General features: G+C 35.0%; 3 protein-coding genes and 1 non-coding gene across 6 annotated transcripts; all 4 read right to left on the reverse strand.

Moving 5' to 3' along the window:
• Positions 1-254: 254 nt before the first annotated feature.
• LOC133797562 (uncharacterized) lies at positions 255-1,614 on the reverse strand. The gene is made up of 2 exons (XM_062235504.1): positions 1,191-1,614; positions 255-1,035 (listed from the first exon to the last, which is right to left on the reverse strand). The coding sequence occupies exons 1-2, from the start codon at positions 1,206-1,208 to the stop codon at positions 583-585; spliced, it is 471 nt and encodes a 156-aa protein (XP_062091488.1). The 5' UTR covers positions 1,209-1,614; the 3' UTR covers positions 255-582.
• Positions 1,615-1,703: 89 nt separating this feature from the next.
• LOC133797561 (pentatricopeptide repeat-containing protein At5g61800) lies at positions 1,704-3,645 on the reverse strand. Its single transcript, XM_062235503.1, has one exon. It carries the CDS (start codon positions 3,436-3,438, stop codon positions 1,756-1,758), a length of 1,683 nt encoding a protein of 560 aa, XP_062091487.1. The 5' UTR covers positions 3,439-3,645; the 3' UTR covers positions 1,704-1,755.
• Positions 3,544-3,625, reverse strand: TRNAS-AGA (transfer RNA serine (anticodon AGA)). Its single transcript has one exon. It is a non-coding gene; the product is annotated as a tRNA-Ser (tRNA).
• Positions 3,646-14,012: 10,367 nt separating the features above from the next.
• On the reverse strand, positions 14,013-19,021 carry LOC133797564 (calcium-dependent mitochondrial ATP-magnesium/phosphate carrier protein 2). 3 transcript variants are annotated; one of them, XR_009875665.1, is made up of 5 exons: positions 18,272-19,021; positions 15,523-16,311; positions 15,327-15,417; positions 14,866-15,137; positions 14,013-14,552 (listed from the first exon to the last, which is right to left on the reverse strand). XR_009875665.1 is itself a non-coding variant. In XM_062235505.1 (4 exons), exons 1-4 carry the CDS (start codon positions 18,672-18,674, stop codon positions 14,945-14,947), a joined length of 1,476 nt encoding a protein of 491 aa, XP_062091489.1. In that variant the 5' UTR covers positions 18,675-19,021; the 3' UTR covers positions 14,013-14,944. The 3 variants fall into 3 exon arrangements, 1 of the variants encoding a protein (XP_062091489.1); XR_009875664.1 differs by having other exon boundaries at positions 14,013-14,608; XM_062235505.1 differs by having other exon boundaries at positions 14,013-15,137.
• Between the last annotated feature and the right edge of the window lie 729 nt (positions 19,022-19,750).

The following is a 19,750-nucleotide window of genomic DNA, read 5'->3' on the forward strand; positions in this document are numbered from 1 at the left end:
AGGCAACTACTAAGAGGTTAGTGAGAATAGTTTCAGATATATGTTCCACATGGGCTGGTGTACATGAAATCTCAAATAGACTACTTAGAATTTAGAATACCTACTTGATAATAAGCAATGGCAGAAATTACAAAAGATGGGAAACTAACCCATCACCCCCCAGCAGAAGCAACTAAGAACACATACGAAGTTATCAAAAATTGAAACTTAGTGGAAGAAAAGTAGAGAAAACGACTTTAGCTTGTACAACAAAATACAGGACAGATTGCCATCTAAGCATATCTACTTGCAAATTATAATAAAAATCGTTTCTTGTCGTTCTGAAATTTAATCATTTGGTCGTTTATTATTTCATGCTCCTCATGATCTATACACAACATGGGTTCGCAGTCACCCACCGCCATCATCGTATTCTAAACTCATAACAGCAAATGGATTTTGGGAGATTTCAACAAACTATTCCTCAAACCCAATAACCAAGACAGAAGCAAATATCTACATACTTAGAAAAAAAGAAGCCAGATTTAGAACAAATCCCAAGACCCAAGAGGCATTAACTAGTGTTTGGGGGCAGTAAGAGGATCAAACTCCAACAGATTTGAGAGTCTCAGCACGTGGAGTGTGAGCATAAGCATCTCCCCTAGTGCCATCTTTAATGATGTAATTCATTTGGGGGTCTTGAACATGCGCCACCTTCCTAAAAAACGACTTGTGCATGAACTTGTCCGCGCAGTCCAGCACGTACTCGGGCTCAGCCACCTCTGGCAGCGTCTCTCGACGCTTCTTCTTCACGAACACGTTCGGACTATGCATCAGTTGCTGCTTGGCCGTGTGCAGCCCGAACATCAGGGACAGCCCGATCATCCCCACCGCCACGTAAACCGGCACAAAGTCCCCTTTGGGCCTTGCTGGTACTGGCTTCGATGCTTGCCCGTGGCCAGCGCTGAGCTCGGCCGGGGAGGCATAGGCCTTCATCTTTGGTGGGGTTGAGGTTGCTAGTCCTCTCAGTCCCTTAGCCATGGATTTCCAATGACGCTGAGCATGTAGTAAAGTTCATAGTTTAGTAAAATTATCAAGACAAAAGACACTTGTTGTACTAGCAAAATAACAATAATATCTCTATGAATTCATAATAATGTGGTTCAACTAGAATAACATTCACACAGTACTCGTTCAAAACAAATACGTACCATTGCTCTAAGCGCCATGATCGATTGACCAAACAAAACAGAGTCGAGTATAAGTCTGAACTAGACAAAAGGTGTCACAATGTGTCTGTTATTGCAAAGTAAATATTTGAAGAAAGCGATTCCTAACTTTAATGCGCTTTAGCACGATGTTTCTTTCTTTAGATTTCTTCAATATCTATACCTGTTATGGTTATATGGAGTTGAAAGAAGAGTAAAAACTTGTCAATAAAGTAATGGAAAGAGGGAGAGGGTTCTGGAGCCACGTAGTCCAATATAGAAGCAACAAGACACGTGTCTCATCATAAAGGTGTACAGCATCATCGGGAAGACTCAAGAAGCCGCACGTCGCATCTTGTTAACTATTGCCCCCACTCTTACTATTTTCTTCCTTATCCACTTCTTCACTGCTACTATTGGGAGTTTCATTTTTACGATATTTGTAATACCTTCTTCTAATAATTATTATTATAATATTATTAAATAACCTTGAATTCTATACATTGAAGAAGATGATCCAGGATATTTTTCTAGTTAAATATATTGATGAAAAAATAATGAGACATATTTAGGTAGAATGTTTGAAATTGGTATCTTTACATGCAATATTCAAAATTGAATATATCTCATCAGTTTGGGGATGCAGTGTGTCCCCAGCAACAAACTCATGAGTCACTCCTTCCAATCGAATCAAGCTACAACCTGCACTCTTCTTCACCTTCTTCGACTCCCTCCACCTCCTCATCTTCACCACATCCTCCCACTGCTCCGCATTCGCATACACGCTCGCCATGATCGAATACACACCGCCGTCGTCCGGTTTCAGCTGCATCACACGCTCTGCTGCTTTCTTAGCAACACCAACATTCCCATGAAGCCTGCAACCTGATAGCAGCCCACCCCACACGAACACATCACCCCCCATTGGCATCTGCCTGATCATCTCCATTGCTTCTTCTATCAGACCAGCCCTCCCCAGCAAATCAGCCATGCACCCATAATGTTTTTGCTCTCTACAAACCATGTACATAGATTCCATCTCATTGAAGAGCTTTCTGGCTTCATCTACTAAACCCGCATGGCTGCAACCCACCAACACTCCCAGAAAGCTAACCCCATCTGGCTTAATTCCAGCTTCTATCATTCTAAAGAAATAGTTTACTGATTGCTGGCCAAGACCGTGCATGGAAAATCCAACGAGCATGGCATTCCATGTACACAAGTTCTTGTCTAAACTCGAGTCAAATATCTTTTTAGCAATCTCAATGCAGCCACACTTGGCATACAAGTCGACCAATCCTGTAGTCAAGAAGGAGTCTAGACGAATTCCATTTGTGCTAATGTAATCGTGTATAGTATAGCCTCGTTCTAAATCCCCCAGCTGGGCACACGCAGAGAGAACCGAAACCAAGGCAATATTATCCGGACGAATTTGCAATTCAAGCATCTGATAAAAGAGTCGAATTGTCTCCTCACACTGATTACTCTGCGCATAACCGGCTAATATGGTACCCCAGGAGACAGAGTCTCTCAGGTGCATTTCGTCGAACAATTTACGGGCACCCGAAATTTCACCTGCTTTGACAAACGCATCAATTAGAGTGTTGTATGAGACCACATCCCTGTGTTGAGGGTCCTCAGCGAATACCCGGCACGCGTCGGAGAGGCAGCGGCAGACGGAGTAGACGCGGATGAGGGCGTTGGAGACAAAAGAATCCGTGTTGAAGCCAAACTTGAAGGATTGGGAGTGAAGAGCTTGGGCGATGGAAATGGCGTCGTTATTTCCGGGACCCAACTGAGCGCAGGCCTTGAGGACGAAGGGGAAGGTATGAAAGTCGGGAGAGAGGGAGAGACGGCGCATGCGGGAGAAGAGGAGGAGAGACTGTAGCGGTGAGGAGAAAAGAGAGTGGGCTCTGATGATGTTGTTGAAGGAAAATGTAGATGGGTTTTGAATGAGGTTGAAGAGAGAGAAGGCGTATCTCAATCCAGTCAATCCGCCATTGTTATTGTTGTGAGAAAGTGAAGTTGCAGAGAAGAGAAAAGTGGTGAGCAATAAATGGGCATGAGAGGAAGAGAGGAGGCCGGTGACGATGGAGTGAGCGTGAAGTTGGTGGAGTTGTTTGAGAGTACTGCAGTGATTTAGTATCACTCTGCTGACATTGCTGCCATTGTTGATAGAAGTAGCAGCTCTGAGTAGAATGAGAACAAAATAACCTTTTGTTTTTGGGGTTCCCAGTCCCAGTCCCACCATGGTTTTTCAGTCGAAAACTCCATGGATTTTTCTTGAACCAGTTCGTTGCATTACCCAACGGAAGTATAAAATAAAAAGAAAAGAAAAGAGAGAGAGAGCAAAAAGCGTGGACGGCAGGATTCGAACCTGCGCGGGCAAAGCCCACATGATTTCTAGTCATGCCCGATAACCACTCCGGCACGTCCACCTTTGAGTTATTGATCTCATCATATAATCCTTACACAAATGTAATAAAATTGATTTGGTTCAGAGATGTTACGAGAACATAAACAAACAGTTTGATTCATTTTATAACAGCTTATTTTTTGAAAGACTCGAGAGTATTACATCTTTCTTGCTATGTAACAAAAATTAAAAAAGATACATATTGTTGTACCATAATTTTACCATATTAACTGTTTTTACACATCAATCCACTTATATTGATTTTGGATGTATATGGTCTTTCTTCCCAAATTCTTATGCCACCAATCTAAATTGTCATTTTATATTCTCTTGTTTAAATTGTCTTTTTTATATTCACCCTGTCTAATTTAGTAGGTTAATCATAATTTTGCAAATAGACAATGTCTAATTTAGTAGGTTAATTATGATAATTTTGCAAATAGACAAAAAAGATTTGAGAGAAAATTAAAAGGGAGACTAGATTTTTATTATATCAAAAATATAAAAATAAGAGTACAATAGCAACAAAATATATAACAAAAAAAATAAGAGGCTAAAAGACTAAACTACTCTTACATAATAATAAAACTTATATTATTAACACCTCCCTCAAACTCACGATGCATTTGCGGGAAGCATCGAGAGTTTGCTAACTAAGAAACGAAAACAAGAAATAGAATGAGCCTTCGTAAATAAGTCGGCAATCTGCATAGCGGAAGTGACAAATGGTAAGGTGATGGTCCCATTCTGATAGTAGTGACGAATAAGATGACAATCTATCTCAATATGTTTCGTGCGCTCATGAAAAACAGAGTTGAGAGTAATCTAAATAGCACTAACATTGTCACAATGCATCAGAGTGGGATTTGAGAGAATAACACCCATATCGGCAAGTAACCAACGCTACCAAACAATTTCAGCGGTAGTGGAGGCCATGGCACGATATTCTGCTTCTGTAGACGATCGAGAGACAACAGTCTGTTTTTTACTCTTCCAAGAAATAAGAGAATCTCCAAAAAATATACAAAAACCAGTGGTAGATTTGCAATCAGTACAATCACCACCCCAATCTGCATCTGAGTAGGCACGTAACTCTAAAGTAGACGTAGATGGAAAAATCAAACTCTGAAATTGAGTTCCTTGAAGATATCGAAGAATACGAAGCACAGCTGCCCAATGAACGGTAGTGGGAGATGCAACAAACTGACTGACAATGTGAATTGCATAAGCAATGTCTGGCCTGGTAATAGTAAGGTACACTAAGCTACCAACCAGAGTGCGATATAAAGAGGAATCTGACAAGGCAACACCATCAGATGAAGAATACCTGGCATTAAGCTCAAGAGAGATATCAACAGTGCGAGCATCAAAGAGACGAGCCTGATCGAGAATGTCAACAATGTACGTAGATTGAGAAAGAAAATAGCCACGAGGAGAGTAGGCTACTTCTATCCCTAAAAAGTACCGTAGGGAACCCAAATCTTTCATCTCAAATTCACGAGCCAAGTGTGTTTTCAACTCCGTTATCTTATTCGCATCATCCCCAGTGATAATCATATCATCAACATATAAAGAGAGTAAAGTGCGGCTAGAAGAAGTACACCTAACAAAGAGAGCTGAATCATGTGCACTGGGATGGAAGCCGAGAGAAGTAGTCACGATGGAGAATTTTTCAAACCAGGCTTGGGGAGCTTGTTTAAGTCCATAAAGAGCTTTCTTCAATTTGCAAACTTCTCCTGAATTATGAGGAACGCCTGGTGGAGGAACCATGTAAAATTTTTCTTGAAGAGTCTCGTTCAAGAAGGTGTAATCATCATGGTATCAGAGCAAGGTTCTTTAGTACCCTCAATTTGGTTGCGCTAGGATTACAACTTTGATACCATGATAATTTTGCAAATAGACAAAGAAGATTTGAGAGAGAATCAAAAGGGAAGTTAGGTTTTCATTATATCAAAAAGATAAAAATAAGAGTACAAGAGCAACAAAATATATAGCCAAAAAAATGAGAAGCTAAAAGACTAAACTACCCTTACATAATAATAAAATTTATATTATTAACAAATCTCTTACTATCATGTCATCACCCACCGATCGTAACATTTTCAAATGTCTTATAATTCAAGATTTAATTCTATTAGAATAATAAGAATTAATTAATACTTATTTTGTTTAGCCTGATGAACACTATTTATAATTCATCCAACTAGTAATAGTGGGCCAAAAATTCATAGACTCGCACCTTAATAAATATCAAATACTAAGTATTCATTTGGATGCCAATCACTTGTGGCTTGGGTGGTTCGTGCTTTGAGATGGAATGCCAAGGCCGGGGTTGGAGTAGCCCCATGCCACTTTATATATATATATATATATATATATATATATCCCCCATTATTATGAAGAGGTTTAACATTTTTTCCCTCCAAAAGTTATACCGGAGATGTGCTATATTTGGTGGGGTGGGCTATTGTCGGGTAAGGGATCTATGTATTGTATTGGGAATGGTTATTGGCATATATGTACTATTTATATGTATATCTAGATGTAATAATGATTTTTTTTTTTTTAAATGTATTCATTTGGACGAATAAGATTATTATTTTAATGATAAATTGAATTGCACATTTTTGTTCTGTATAATATTAGATTATATAAATGCTATAAATGTGTAAATTAATTTTAAAATACACTAATTGTTTAAATAAATTGAATAGTACATCTTGGTGCAATATTGGATTATATTAGTATTATACTTTCTAGAAACTAATTTTAAAATATACTATTATTTAAATATTAATATTTTAATTAATTTAATTTAAAAGATAGATGCAAAGTTTAGTAGAATGTGTAATTAAGCAATCCGTTAGTATTAAAATTAGTAATTAAGTAGTGTCTATCACTTTTGAATATTAGACAAATGATTCTATAATTTTAGTTGGAATAAGAGCATCCATTGGCAAATTTATGATGGAAGGTTCTACATTAGTACTTTTGTAAAAATAAATATTTATCTAATAATATGTTAATAGTTTTGTCAAATTTAGCACATGTTAATAATAAATATACTTTTTTTAATTTTAAAATTGCCTTTAATCATTAATGAGACTTTATTACATTTTTTATTATAACATTACTATTAATTGTTTTTTAAATATTTAATTTATTAATCATCATTCTATAATGCTATTGTACATTGGACCACCATTACAAATTCTATTTTTATTTTTTATGAAACGGTCTAGATCAGTACCCAATATAAAATTATATAAATACAACTCTAGTTTTTTAAATGGTCTTTTTCAGTCCCATTCTTCATTTTTTCTATATTTTGCTATATTTGACCCTGTTCAAAGAAAAAGAAAGAGTTGGAGAAGAATATCAAATTTTAATGCAATTGGATTTGACCTATTATATAGAACAACAAAGCTTGTGTGGCCTTATGAGAGACTCAACAAGTCTAAATTATTAAAAAAAAAAGGTGAAGAAAAAAAGCAGCAGCTAAAAAGAGAGGTACAAAACAAAACAAAGTTAAGAAGAAAATATTTGGGGTAAAAAAAAAGAAAAATATAAAACAAAACAAACTGAAAAATGGAGCTTTTGTGGAGTAGATATTTGATTATGGCCAGAGCTTTGTGAAGCAACTTCAGCTTTTTCCTCTAGTTTGATGAGGAGAATAGGTTTGCATGGAGGATAAGGAGAAGAAATGCTGCAATGGCATGATATATCAATTCATGTAATTTAGGAAACATTGGAATGGAATGGGTTTTCTAAATGTCCAGAATGCTCTCACACAAAATTTGATAAATAAACCAGTAAATATTATAATATTTTCTATAAATGCTCATGTTTTGAAGACATTTAGGAAAGAAAAAAAAGAAGATGATTATCGTAGATGCCTTTTTCAATCTATAAAAGTAAATTATCATATTCGATTGAGAAGCGAATTCTTCAATAATATTCAAACAAAATACCTTATGATATTATATTCCCCAATACAAAAGAAAATTGAGAATAATAATATTGAAGAAATATATAAACTTATTTGGTCAATTCCTAGACAATTGAGTTCTTATCAAGTGTGAAAATTTTTGAGCTTAAGTAGGGGAAAAGAGGGTAGAGCTACCATTTTTCTTATTGAAAAGGATGTAAAAAGAACTACCAATATATGAAGATACTGCTTTTACACATGTCTCTCATGACGAGTCAGTCACACAAGGGGGTAAAACTTGGATGAAGGGGGCCGTGAGCATAAGCATCATCCCAATTTCTAACATTGAAAACAAACTTTCTTTTGTCCACTTAGGGGGTTAGAATCTATCTAAATCAACCCAATTGTCGTATAGAAAACACATAACTTTCGCCTCTTCTTTTTGGCTTTTCCCCCATGGAAAACGATGTATGCAAACAAGGATTGAAGAACAAGACAAAATATTTGCCTACGTGTTTTTGAGTTGCCAATACATGTAAAATGAAGTTTACACACATGCTCTATTCACGGAAGAGGTCAAAACCCAAATGGGTTCATGAGTCTGCAAGCATGGAGTGAGGGCCACCTTCTTTTATCTTTATTCAAAGAAAACAAGTAGAACTTCACAAAACACACATACACATAAAAAAAATAAAAAAATAAAAAAAGGAAAAAGGTAAGTACAGCACGACATGATTACATGAAAGTCAATTTGTTCCTATTGCTTAATAGTAGGTTTTTCCAATATATAAATTCTACTTTTAGCTAATAATTCTTTGTTGGATGTACAGTCTATCCACAATTAGCTTAGGCCTCCCACTAAAGTGGACAATGCGAATTAGTGGGGTTTAGAAAGATTCTCACAAGCATCTGAACCGAAGGTGGAGATTTGTTAGTTATTTGGCTCACTCAACATTCTATTATATCAGCTTTCTATCATTTGTAAATCTGTTTTGACAATTAATAATTAGTTGCTACTACTATATATATATAGCTTTTATTGTATAGTTTTATATGATTTCCAGAAACAGAGAAAAAATTTGTAATTTGAGATATTTTGTACTAGAAGAGAGAGTAGTGTTGAGACATTTTGTACTAGAAGAGAGAGTAGTGAGATTTGTACTCAAATAAAGTTGAAGGTCAAATTCTAATAAAAGTGACTGTCCCTGGATGTAGGTTAGAGTTGTCTTGGCTCTAATTTGAACCACGTAAAAGACTATGTTTTGTATTGTGTTTTTCTAGCTCTGTTTTACTGATTTGTTTGTGAGTTATTGTGACTTTTAACTTGGTTGTTTAGTTGTGATTCTTGGAGGTTGGTTTTCTGTGGTGAACTTATTTATTGATCCCTACAATCTTAGCATTATCGAACTCCGAAAATGCATCTGAAACTTCACAACTTACAAAATTTCATAAATTGAATGCCCACTGCAAATTTCACTAATTTCTACATTTTAAGAAAAAAAATTGCCCGAATAAATTCCAAACATCAGAAGTTTCATAACTACCCAAAGTCAAGATTCAAGCAAATATCATAACTAGTAATTACAAAATGAGGATTTTTGCCAAAAAAAAAACCAACACCGAGAGAAATAACAACATACTAGTAATAGAACAACTCTTTTCTCCAACTCGGACACTACAAAAGGCAAAACCCACGTAGCCAAACACTTTAAACAGTAAGTAGCCAGGTTCCACCCACAACCCATGAAGCCACTCCAACGATATAACAATGACAGAAATAACCAGAACGTTATTTCTCAATCAAACTCGGTTGAAGAGGAAGAAGCTTTTTTTTTTATTATTTTTTTTTTTATCTTGTTTGCTTAAACAAATTAAAAACAAACTAAAGGGTAAATGACAATCGGTACCCGGTTAAAAGAGGTCCCCAAAAGTATATATGTACTTTTGTATCATTCAATCAACAAATTTAAGTCCAACCATTCAACCTAAAAATTAACATATCCTATGACTCACAACACTTGTTGGACTAAGTCCTGAAAATATCAAATGAGGGACTAAAGAACTTCCCTTATATAAATGCTATAAATGTATAAATTAATTTTAAAATACACTAATTGTTTAAATAAATTGAATAGTACATCTTGGTGTAATATTGGATTATATTAGTATTATACTTTCTAGAAACTAATTTTAAAATATACTATTATTTAAATATTGATATTTTAAGTAATTTAATTTAAAAAATAGATGCAAAGTTTAGTAGAATGTGTAATGCAATCCGTTAGTATTAAAATTAGTAATTAAGTAGTGTCTATCACTTTTGAATATGAGACAAATGATTCTATAATTTTAGTTGGAATAAATTATCTTACTCAAGTGAGTTACAAGAGCATCGATGCTCTGCATTAGTATTTTTGTAAAAAAAAAAAATTTATCTAATAATATGTTAATAGTTTTGCCTAGCACATGCTAATAATAAATATACTTTTTTTATTTCAAAATTGCCTTTAATCATTAATGAGACTTTATTACATTTTTTATTATAATATTACAATTAATTGTTTTTTAAATATTTAATTTATTAATCATCATTCTATAATGCTATTGTGCACTGGACCACAAGTACAAATACTACTTTTATTTTTTATGAAACGGTCTAGATCATTACCCAATATATAATTATATAAATACAACTCTAGTTTTTTTAAATGGTCTTTTTCAGTCCCATTCTTCATTTTTTTTATATATTTTGCTAGACTTGACCCTGTTCAAAGAAAAAGAAAGAGTTGGAGAAGAATATCAAATTTTAATGCAATTGGATTTGACCTGTTATATAGAACAAAAAAGCTTGTGTGGCCTTGTGAGGGACTCAACAAGTCTAAATTATTAAAAAAAAAAAGGTGAAGAAAAAAAGCAGCAGCTAAAAAGAGAGGTACAAAACAAAACGAAGTTAAGAAGAAAATATTTGGGGTTAAAAAAAAGAAAATATAAAACAAAACAAACTGAAAAATGGAGCTTTTGTGGAGTAGATATTTGATTATGGCCAGAGCTTTGTGAAGCAACTTCAGCTTTTCCCTCAAGTTAGATGAGGAGAATAGCTTTGCATGGACGATAAGGAGAGAATAAATGCTGCAATGGCATGATTATCAATTCATGTAATTTAGGAAACATTGGAATGGAATGGGTTTTCTCAAAGTCCATAGTGCTCTCACAAAAAATTTGATAAATAAACCAGTAAATATTATAATATTTTCTATAAATGCTCATGTTTTGAAGACATTCAGGAAAGAAAAAAGAAGAAAGAAAAAAAAGGAGAAGATTATCGTAGATGCCTTTTTCAATCTATAAAAGTAAATTATCATATTCGATTGAGAAGCGAATTCTTCAATAATATTCAAACAACAAAATACCTTATGATATTATATTCCCCAATACAAAAGAAAATTGAGAATAATATTATTGAAGAATTATATAAACTTATTTGGTCAATTCCTAGACAATTGAGTTCTTATCAAGTGTGAAATTTTTTGAGCTTAAGTTGGGGAAAAGAGGGAAGAGCTACCATTTTTCTTATTGAAAAGGATGTAAAAAGAACTACCAATATATTAAGATACTGCTTTTTACACATGTCTCTCATGACGAGTCAGTCACACAAGGGGTAAGACTTGGATGAAGGGGGCTGTAAGCATATGCATCATCCCAATTTCTAACACTGAAAACAAACTTTCTTTTGTCCACTTAGGGGGTTAGAATCTATCTAAATCAACCCAATTGTCGTATAGAAAACACATAACTTTCGCCTCTTCTTTTTGGCTTTTCCCCCATGGAAAACGATGTATGCAAACAAGGATTGAAGAACAAGACAAAATATTTGCCTACGTGTTTTTGAGTTGCCAATACATGTAAAATGGAGTTTACACACATGCTCTATTCACGGAAGAGGTCAAAACCCAAATGGGTTCATGAGTCTGCAAGCATGGAGTGAGGGCCACCTTCTTTTATCTTTATTCAAAGAAAACAAGTAGAACTTCACAAAACACACATACACATAAAAAAATTAAAAAAAAAAAGGAAAAAGGTAAGTACAGCACGACATGATTACATGAAAGTCAATTTGTTCCTATCGCTTAATAGTAAGTTTTTCCAATATATAAACTCTACTTTTAGCTAATAATTCTTTGTTGGATGTACAGTCTATCCACAATTAGCTTAGGCCTCCCAGTAAAGTGGACAATGGGGATTAGTGGGGTTTAGAAAGATTCTCACAAGCATCTGTACCGAAGGGAGAAGTGGACGGTGCATATTGGAATTGGATGTGGCCTATAAAGTAAAACCCAAATCTACTTACCAAATTCTCTCCTAAGACACCTTCATTAGACTGCTTTTTTACTTGCCTTTTATTTTTTTCATTCCTTTGTTTATGATTTCATTCTCCTCTTTGGGGAAAGAGCCATCCACATGTTAACTCATCATCTCCCTACCTCATTCATTTTATTCTCTGTTTCCATGCTTTTCCACACATGGAATGACTAAGCATACACTTTCTCTCTCTCTTAATTGAGTATACTAATATCCTGATATATGACAAAGTATAAGAATATTATATTCATAGTGGTAGAGAAGCATTTACCCAATAAGGAGAATAATGCTGGTATGGAGGGACCATTTATTTATTTATTTATTTTTAAAAAAAAATATGATCCTCTTGGGCTGATCTGTTCTATTTGTCCTCTATTCATTCTTTTTCCTGCATTACAATTTTTAAATCAAACATAGTGCCACCTCACCCCTCTAAGGAGTCCATAAATACTGGGAACAATAGAAAAACTCTTATCACTACTCTTTCCATTCTTAGGTCTAAATATTCAATACTCTAAACCTTTATTGTGTGATAACCTATCAGTCATCACACAGACATGATGTGCAGGAAAAAGAAGAAGAAGACAACCTCCACATGTGCTCTTTCAAGCACAGAGAACAACACCTTCTTCCTCTTCCTTTAGTGGATGTGAGGAATGAAGTGACAAGCAAAGGCAAGTCATAAGAGGCAAAGGGAAGGCAAAGCCTTTCTTCCAGTTTGTTGTCTTTTTTTATTTTTCACCTTTTTTATTTATTTTTATTTCCTGTATGTAATACTAGCTTTAAGACTCTAAGCAATGCATTGCCAGACTATTTTACACTGCTCAGGCTTTTGTGAGTAACAAACGGTAGAGTTTCTTTCTTTCTGTTAGTTCTTTTCAAACTCCAACAGCAGCATAAGAATCTCACTCTGATTGGATCCTAAATAACACCCACTCCCCAAGTGAAAGTGATTATTCCCTTTCCTTCCTAACCATACGAACATCTTGTGCTAGTCAGTGCAACATCTAGAGCTCTGTCAGTGGCAGATCTCAAAGCGACTAATGAAAGGGAAGTTGGACTATACAGTTTTACTTGCTAGTGCTGTGTGAGTTGAGCTGCCTTCATTTTTTTTCCTCAGAGTGAAGGATTGGCAGTGGGAATGTTGTACTGGTTTGCTGCTAAGTGCAATATATAAAACTACTACCAGAAATCAATAAGCTCTGAGCTCTGCCAGAGTAGATTGTAGCTCTAAGTCTTTGTATGCATGTGTTTTTATTATTGAACAAATGCTAGTTTAGTAGATACTGAAATTTTCCTATCATTTGAAAATAATCTTTTGAATAAAATCAAGAAACAAACTCAAATCATCAAAGAAGCAGGAAAAAAATTTATACTATAATCGATACAATAGACCAAGTGAGAGTTACAGTTTGCAACCTGAATTGCTATCACCTCTAATATATTATTCATTTTAATATATATATATATATTATAGATCATGTGTCTCATTAAACATGAATGCTATTAGCAATTATCACAAAACGTTGGTGTGGTCAAGAACAAGATACTGGCCCCGTTTGGCTAAGAAAAAGTGTTTTTTAAAGGTCTTTTGAAGAAGTTAGGATTCCTAACTTTTTTTAAAAGAACTTTTCGAGAAGCTGTTTTTTAAATTAGAATAAATTTATTATTCCTACTTTACTCATAAAAGATATTTTTTAATTAATATCCAAACACTTTAAAAAGAACTTTTCATTAAAAATATATATTTATATAATAGTTATCCAAACAGAAAAATAAGCTAAAACTTCTATTAATCTTATGTTTTTAGCTATAAGCAAAAGCAGAAGCTTTGCCAAACGGAGCCACTATGTTAAATTTAATTCTAGAAAAAAGAAAATCAAACATTGCAATTAAACAATAGAAATGGTAAAAGAAAACATAACACATTCACATACAATGCCCAAAGGTGCATACCAATACCATCCAAGATGTCTTTTGCCCTAAGAAAGAAATCTACTATCATTATAATCATATAATTGCAAGCCAACTTGGACAAGTTTGTCCAATTATCTCCTCAAACTGTTCTAAGATACACTAGTCATCTCATTCTAAGGAAGTGTGCAGTGCTAATGGTCGCACATAATGCTAAGATCCCAATACAAAAGCTCTTGTCTTGTAAATAACTATTAACAGGAGGTCCACAAAATATGTATGTTTATGTTTGAAACTGATGAAGTTGTGATCAATGGTGACTAATATACATTTAGATCCAACAAATGAAGCACATGGAATAAAAATAACAAAAGCAAGTTCAGAAAAAGGGCTGTAGCCCTTACCATTTGCAATTAAGTCCTAAGACTGTAAACCCTGGCATGCCGAAATTATTACAACATTACACAGAGAATGAATTTAATGATGGTGCATGTGCATATATTTTTCCCAGTGAATACGATAAAAAGAGAAGATAGCCTATCATATGTTTCATCGTGTACAATAACAAAGAGAAGATAGTCTATCTTCCAAACAAATGCTCTGAAACTTGTGCACTTGGATAGGATCCATTGACAACAGAGCCAACAATGATGGGTGCATGTAAAGAGAAGATAGTCTTACTTTTCATCGTGTACAATACAAAAATGATATAGTCTATCTTCCAAACAAAGGCTCTGAAGCTTGTACTCTAGGATCCAATGACAGCAGAGCAAATCCCAAATGTATTTGCAAAATGAGAAAAATCTGAATTATTCAGGACATTGTATCAAATGTATAAGAAAAGATATATAACTAAACCTATTGCCTTCCCTTTTTTTAGTTTTCTCTCTCTCTCCCTCTTTTTTTTCCTTCAAAATGTGCCGAAACTGTTGTTTGTCAATATTTATGTCAGATAAGCATAGAGAAAAATGCTGACTACAAAATCATGTGCCTTTGTACCCCTGGGGGTATAATTGTCTATCATAAACAGCAATTATCATATGATTACTTATTTTATTCACCTGGTATCGTCATCATCAATAGCATTAGCATTTCAGCAGCAAGATTATCTCTGCCGCCATCAAAATTGAATAACGCTCTCTAATCAAGATCTAGACTCTTCTTCATGCTCTCATAAACCATATATGTAATGCTTGCAGCTGGCACAACTTTGAGAAGATTGGGAAAGAGTCCTTTATAAAAACCTCTGAAACCTTCATGTTGAAAGGTTCTCCAAAATACATCAGACATACCCTTATAAGCATCAGCAGTAGTAGATTGTTGTGCTTGCATTCTGAAAAGAGAGAATCAATTAATCTCAATAGAATAACATAAATGTACCAAAAACTTATAATTGAATCAAAGAACAAAACCCACCAGGATTTTTTTTTACAGAAAAGTTTCAACAAGTTGTGATAAACATAGCAAAAAGAATCACAATATTGCCTCATTTTTTTTAACAAAAACAAAAAAACCGTAATACCTTGTTCTAACAACCTGCAATGGATAAACGCAAGTTGCTCCAAGCGCTCCAGATATTGTCCCACAACCAAGTTGGATAAGAGGACCAGGTTCTGCAAAAACAGTAGTTACAATACGAAATTAGAAGGCACTGACCAAAGATATATATTTAATTTGAGTCAATTGAGAAAAAATGATGTAAAGGCAAATCACTATACCACTATCATGATGAAGAATGTAAGTCTTTGACATATCTTTCAAAGTTTCATAGGCAGCAAGATCAATGCCAGCATAGGGGATAATCCCAAGAAGGGATGGTAGAAGACCCTTATAAAAGGCACGGGGTCCCTCTTGAAGCCAGATATCTCTTGTAAGCATCCCCAGTTTAGGAACCCTTCCACCTTCACAAGAACACGTCTGTAACCTCGTTTTCACAAGATCCAACGGGTAGATCACAGTTTGAGCCACTGCACCTGCCGTACCACCAGCAAGAAGTCTTCCACTAGCACCAATATCACCCTTGTCTTCACCCTTAAAATCACCAATCACATTCTTCAACATTTCATAAGCGTAAAATTTTATGGCACTCTCAGGTGCTACCTTCACAACATTTATCCCATTACCTCTAAAAAAACCTAGGATACCACCTTCCTTCCATATCTTCTTTAAAGCTGGACCAATATGGGCATGTGTTGTCTGAACTTGCAAAATCACCTTCAGGCGATCCAATGGGGCAGTTGCAGTTCGAGAGGCAGCTCCAGCAATTCCCCCTGCAATAAAATATTTGCTTCTATGAACATGCTTAGCTATGCCGTGCGGAATAACAGCATGTTCCCCAATGTCTACAAGACATACCCTTTCCCAGTGATGATAAATGTTTTCGATAGTTGCTTCGTGTGGATAGAGTAGAAGAAAATCTCTCCATTCCTCAAATGTGATGATTCCATTATTATCCTTATCAACATGCTCCACAAAACGTGCAAGCTCCTCGTCATCAATTTCAATCCCTTCAAAACAGAAACTGCCAAGGCTTATAAGATGAAAATAACCCAAAAAGTGGGTGATATAGTATTAAAATTACAGCATTCATTGCATGTAACATTGATGTTTGGCAGAATAAACATAATCTAGCAAATATTGCAGAAATTCTTTATGAACTTTACATGAGTAGAATGCCAAGGAAAAATGTAAAATATTAGAAATTAATACTTTGTAAGAGACAGGCAGGGATAGAAAAAACACTCTAAATCAAAACTAATGCACTTAATGGAATGATCGAAATTCAATGTCAGATTTTACGAGCATAACATTAACATCAGAACCAATAGATAAATTCATACTTCTTAGTCCAAATTTTTTTTCATAAAACCTCATAAAAGAAATCAGAACCTAGTTCCCACCAACACTACTACTCGCATATTGATCCAACAAACATATTTAAATCCCAAAGATCCTACTTATACACTACATTTGGGAAGAAAAAGGGCATATTTGACTTTTCAACACCTTGCTTCACAATCCTACATAAATCTAGAATTGACACTTTGTCCACCCCTGGATTCGGATTTCAAAAGCAATTTTTTATGTCATAACTATGCTTATATAAAAAATTGTACAGAGAAAGGACTTAAAAATATTAATAGAAGATAGTTGAATTAAGGGAGAATTTGAACTATTTTGATATAAAATAATCCAAAACGGAAGTAGAGGAAGAGTATCCTACATTAAGTCTTAATTAGACTTCATTTCATACACACTCACTAATTACTCTTTAACACACACATGTTTGCAAGTGTTCAGTAAAACCCATACTTTACACCCACAGTAGTTTCAATAGGAAAAATAAATTAAGGCTACAATCTTGAAAATTTTAATTAAAAATATGTAGTACATACACGAATAAATAAAATAAAATTAAACTTAGAACTGAGCCCACTTCACTAAACTATCTTTCCTAATCCATTCAGTTTAATCTACTAAAAAACACAAGATACAAATTTCAAGATATGTAAATTCAGAAACTAAAATTCTCCATTTCCATATATGCACATTACTGCATATTCTTTGAAAGAACCTTCTTATAATTTCATAACTCCATTTATGATAGTGAAAAGCGAAAACCTATTGGGTTAGCAATATAAATTCACCCCTAGAAATCAAGAATATTTCAGAGCTTATAAACTTAGCTACATGACAATAAACTACAAGCAGCACAAGTGTGCCACCAAAATTAATTTACTAAATGATTTAATTAACCATGTAAATCTGAGCAAGGACGACCAAGAACTTAGAACTTCCTATATTTACTCTGCATATAACAAACTCTACAACCATTCCTCAACTCCATCAGTGTCAATTCAAAAGCCTTATATTTCTACACACTCAGAGCCTAGCTAAGCCAAGCAAAGGCAAATAGAATCACCGTATATATGTACAGGGTTCCATAAAAGAAGAAAACGAAAAATCCCAATGTAATCCTAAATCTTTAGTCAACATTTACATATGATAGTTTGATTCTACCACAGGAATCAAAAGCACTAAACTGAAAAATGCAACCTTCTAGGAAATTAGGAAACAAGAAGTCACTGCCCACCTTCGTTGACCATTGAAATATTCTTCCAATTCTACGACTATCAACGACACTAAAATTAGTTCAACCTCCGAAATAGTGACGATCATTAAAGAAACAAGTGGGGATCATTATAGACAAAAATAAAATGCAAAACACAGTTAGATAAAAGCATAGGGCCACCAAAATTGTCCCTGTCAAAATGCGAAAGACAGATCATAGTCATAAATGCAGAACAAGTCTACTACCCAATTAATCACAAACACTCACAATCATAACCCAGTTTTAGAAACTTTTTAATCAATAAAAAAAGGGTAAAGCAAAGCAATCTCATAATAACAAAAAGGATAAAGAATTGAATAAAAGGAGTGGTGTGGTCCAATGCAATGTGAAAGTACCAGCCTTGACAAGCGCGTCCCAGAGCTCTTCGGGCAAAATGCAGCCGTTGTGTTCGACATCAATGGCCTGAAAGATTCGATAAAGCTCAAGCTCCTTGGCGTCCATATAGCGACGGAACTCGAGGTAATCGACCCGGCCATCCCTATTGGCATCGCAGACCTTCAAAAGATCCTTGGCGTACTTGTACTCCGGGGGAATTTGGAGGGCGGAGAGGCCCGTCTCGATCTGGGCATAGTCCAAATAGCCGGCATTAGCGACGTCGAAGAAATTGAATAGGCTACGAATTCTAAGGTCCCTTTCTTCTTTGGTTTCTCTCAAAACGAGAAGGACGTGATCCATGGAGACGGGGCCAGGTTTCTTCACGGGGTTGCAGCAGCCCTCGGTGCCAGGCTTAGGGCCCATCTGGGAAGAAGAAGCCCACGTGCTCGACGGCCGGCGCAGCCCCGTCGGATACAGCTAAGAGAGAGTCAGATCCAAGAATAACAATATCGACGGAGTTGGGAATTGAGTGGGTATTGTTTTTTTTTTGTTTCTTCTATTCTATGCCCCCACTTAGCGGGAGCAGAAGAAGGGGGCTCTGGCTCTGGCAATGGCTATGGCTATGGCGATGGGTATGGGTGTGGTATGGGCAGTATTACTGTGATTATGGAGAAGAATGGCTTGGAAGAAGAGCATAATCCCACCCCCAAGAAAAAAGAGGTTGGATATTCGCTATTGGCAAGTGCGTGCGCCCGTTTGTGGGATTCTCTATATATGTCTATGGCTTCACTCCCTCTTTCTTGCTTTATTATCAAAAAAGAAAACACTTTTCTTTCTTTCTTTCTTTTTTTTATTATTATTTGCAGCAAAAAACCCTAATCTCTCTTGTATTTAACATTTAAGTCCCTAACCTTTATATTTTGGCATTTAAGTCCCTATTATCATCAAACAATTACAGCCGTTAGTATTTTGGACTCTGTTAGTTTCACCGTCAAATGCACGCATATAGAAAAAAACCAAGGGTGTCTACTGAAAAATTAATATAATAGTTGTTTTTTTGTTTCAGCCATGAATTTTTTTTAACAAATCAATGCACCCAAGTTACTCTTTTTATTATTTGCCACATATAGAAATAATGTTTATGATTGACTAAACAAATAAACAATTATATTTTTTTAAGTCAAAGTTGATAAGTTGAGTGTGATTCCAGAAATGAAAAAAAAATTGAAATTATAATTAGATAAAACATTGTCAAGAGTTGAAATAAATAAATAAAAAAAGTGTTGAAATTGTCCTCTCTATTAATTTTGTGACATTGTCAGGAGTCATTACATGTCAAAACCAAAAATAAACCTGTGCAAAACAAAAAGTTGCTATCAGTAATACCATTAAGCTCCTGTGAAAAACAAAAATTTGCTCCTATGCACTCAAAAAGTTGCTTCTAATTGTCCAATATCCACATGTTCATGAACTAACATATAGTTCCAATTCCATATGCA

This window comes from Humulus lupulus, chromosome 8, assembly GCF_963169125.1.
Source record: "Humulus lupulus chromosome 8, drHumLupu1.1, whole genome shotgun sequence".
Classification (NCBI taxonomy): Eukaryota; Viridiplantae; Streptophyta; class Magnoliopsida; order Rosales; family Cannabaceae; genus Humulus; species Humulus lupulus.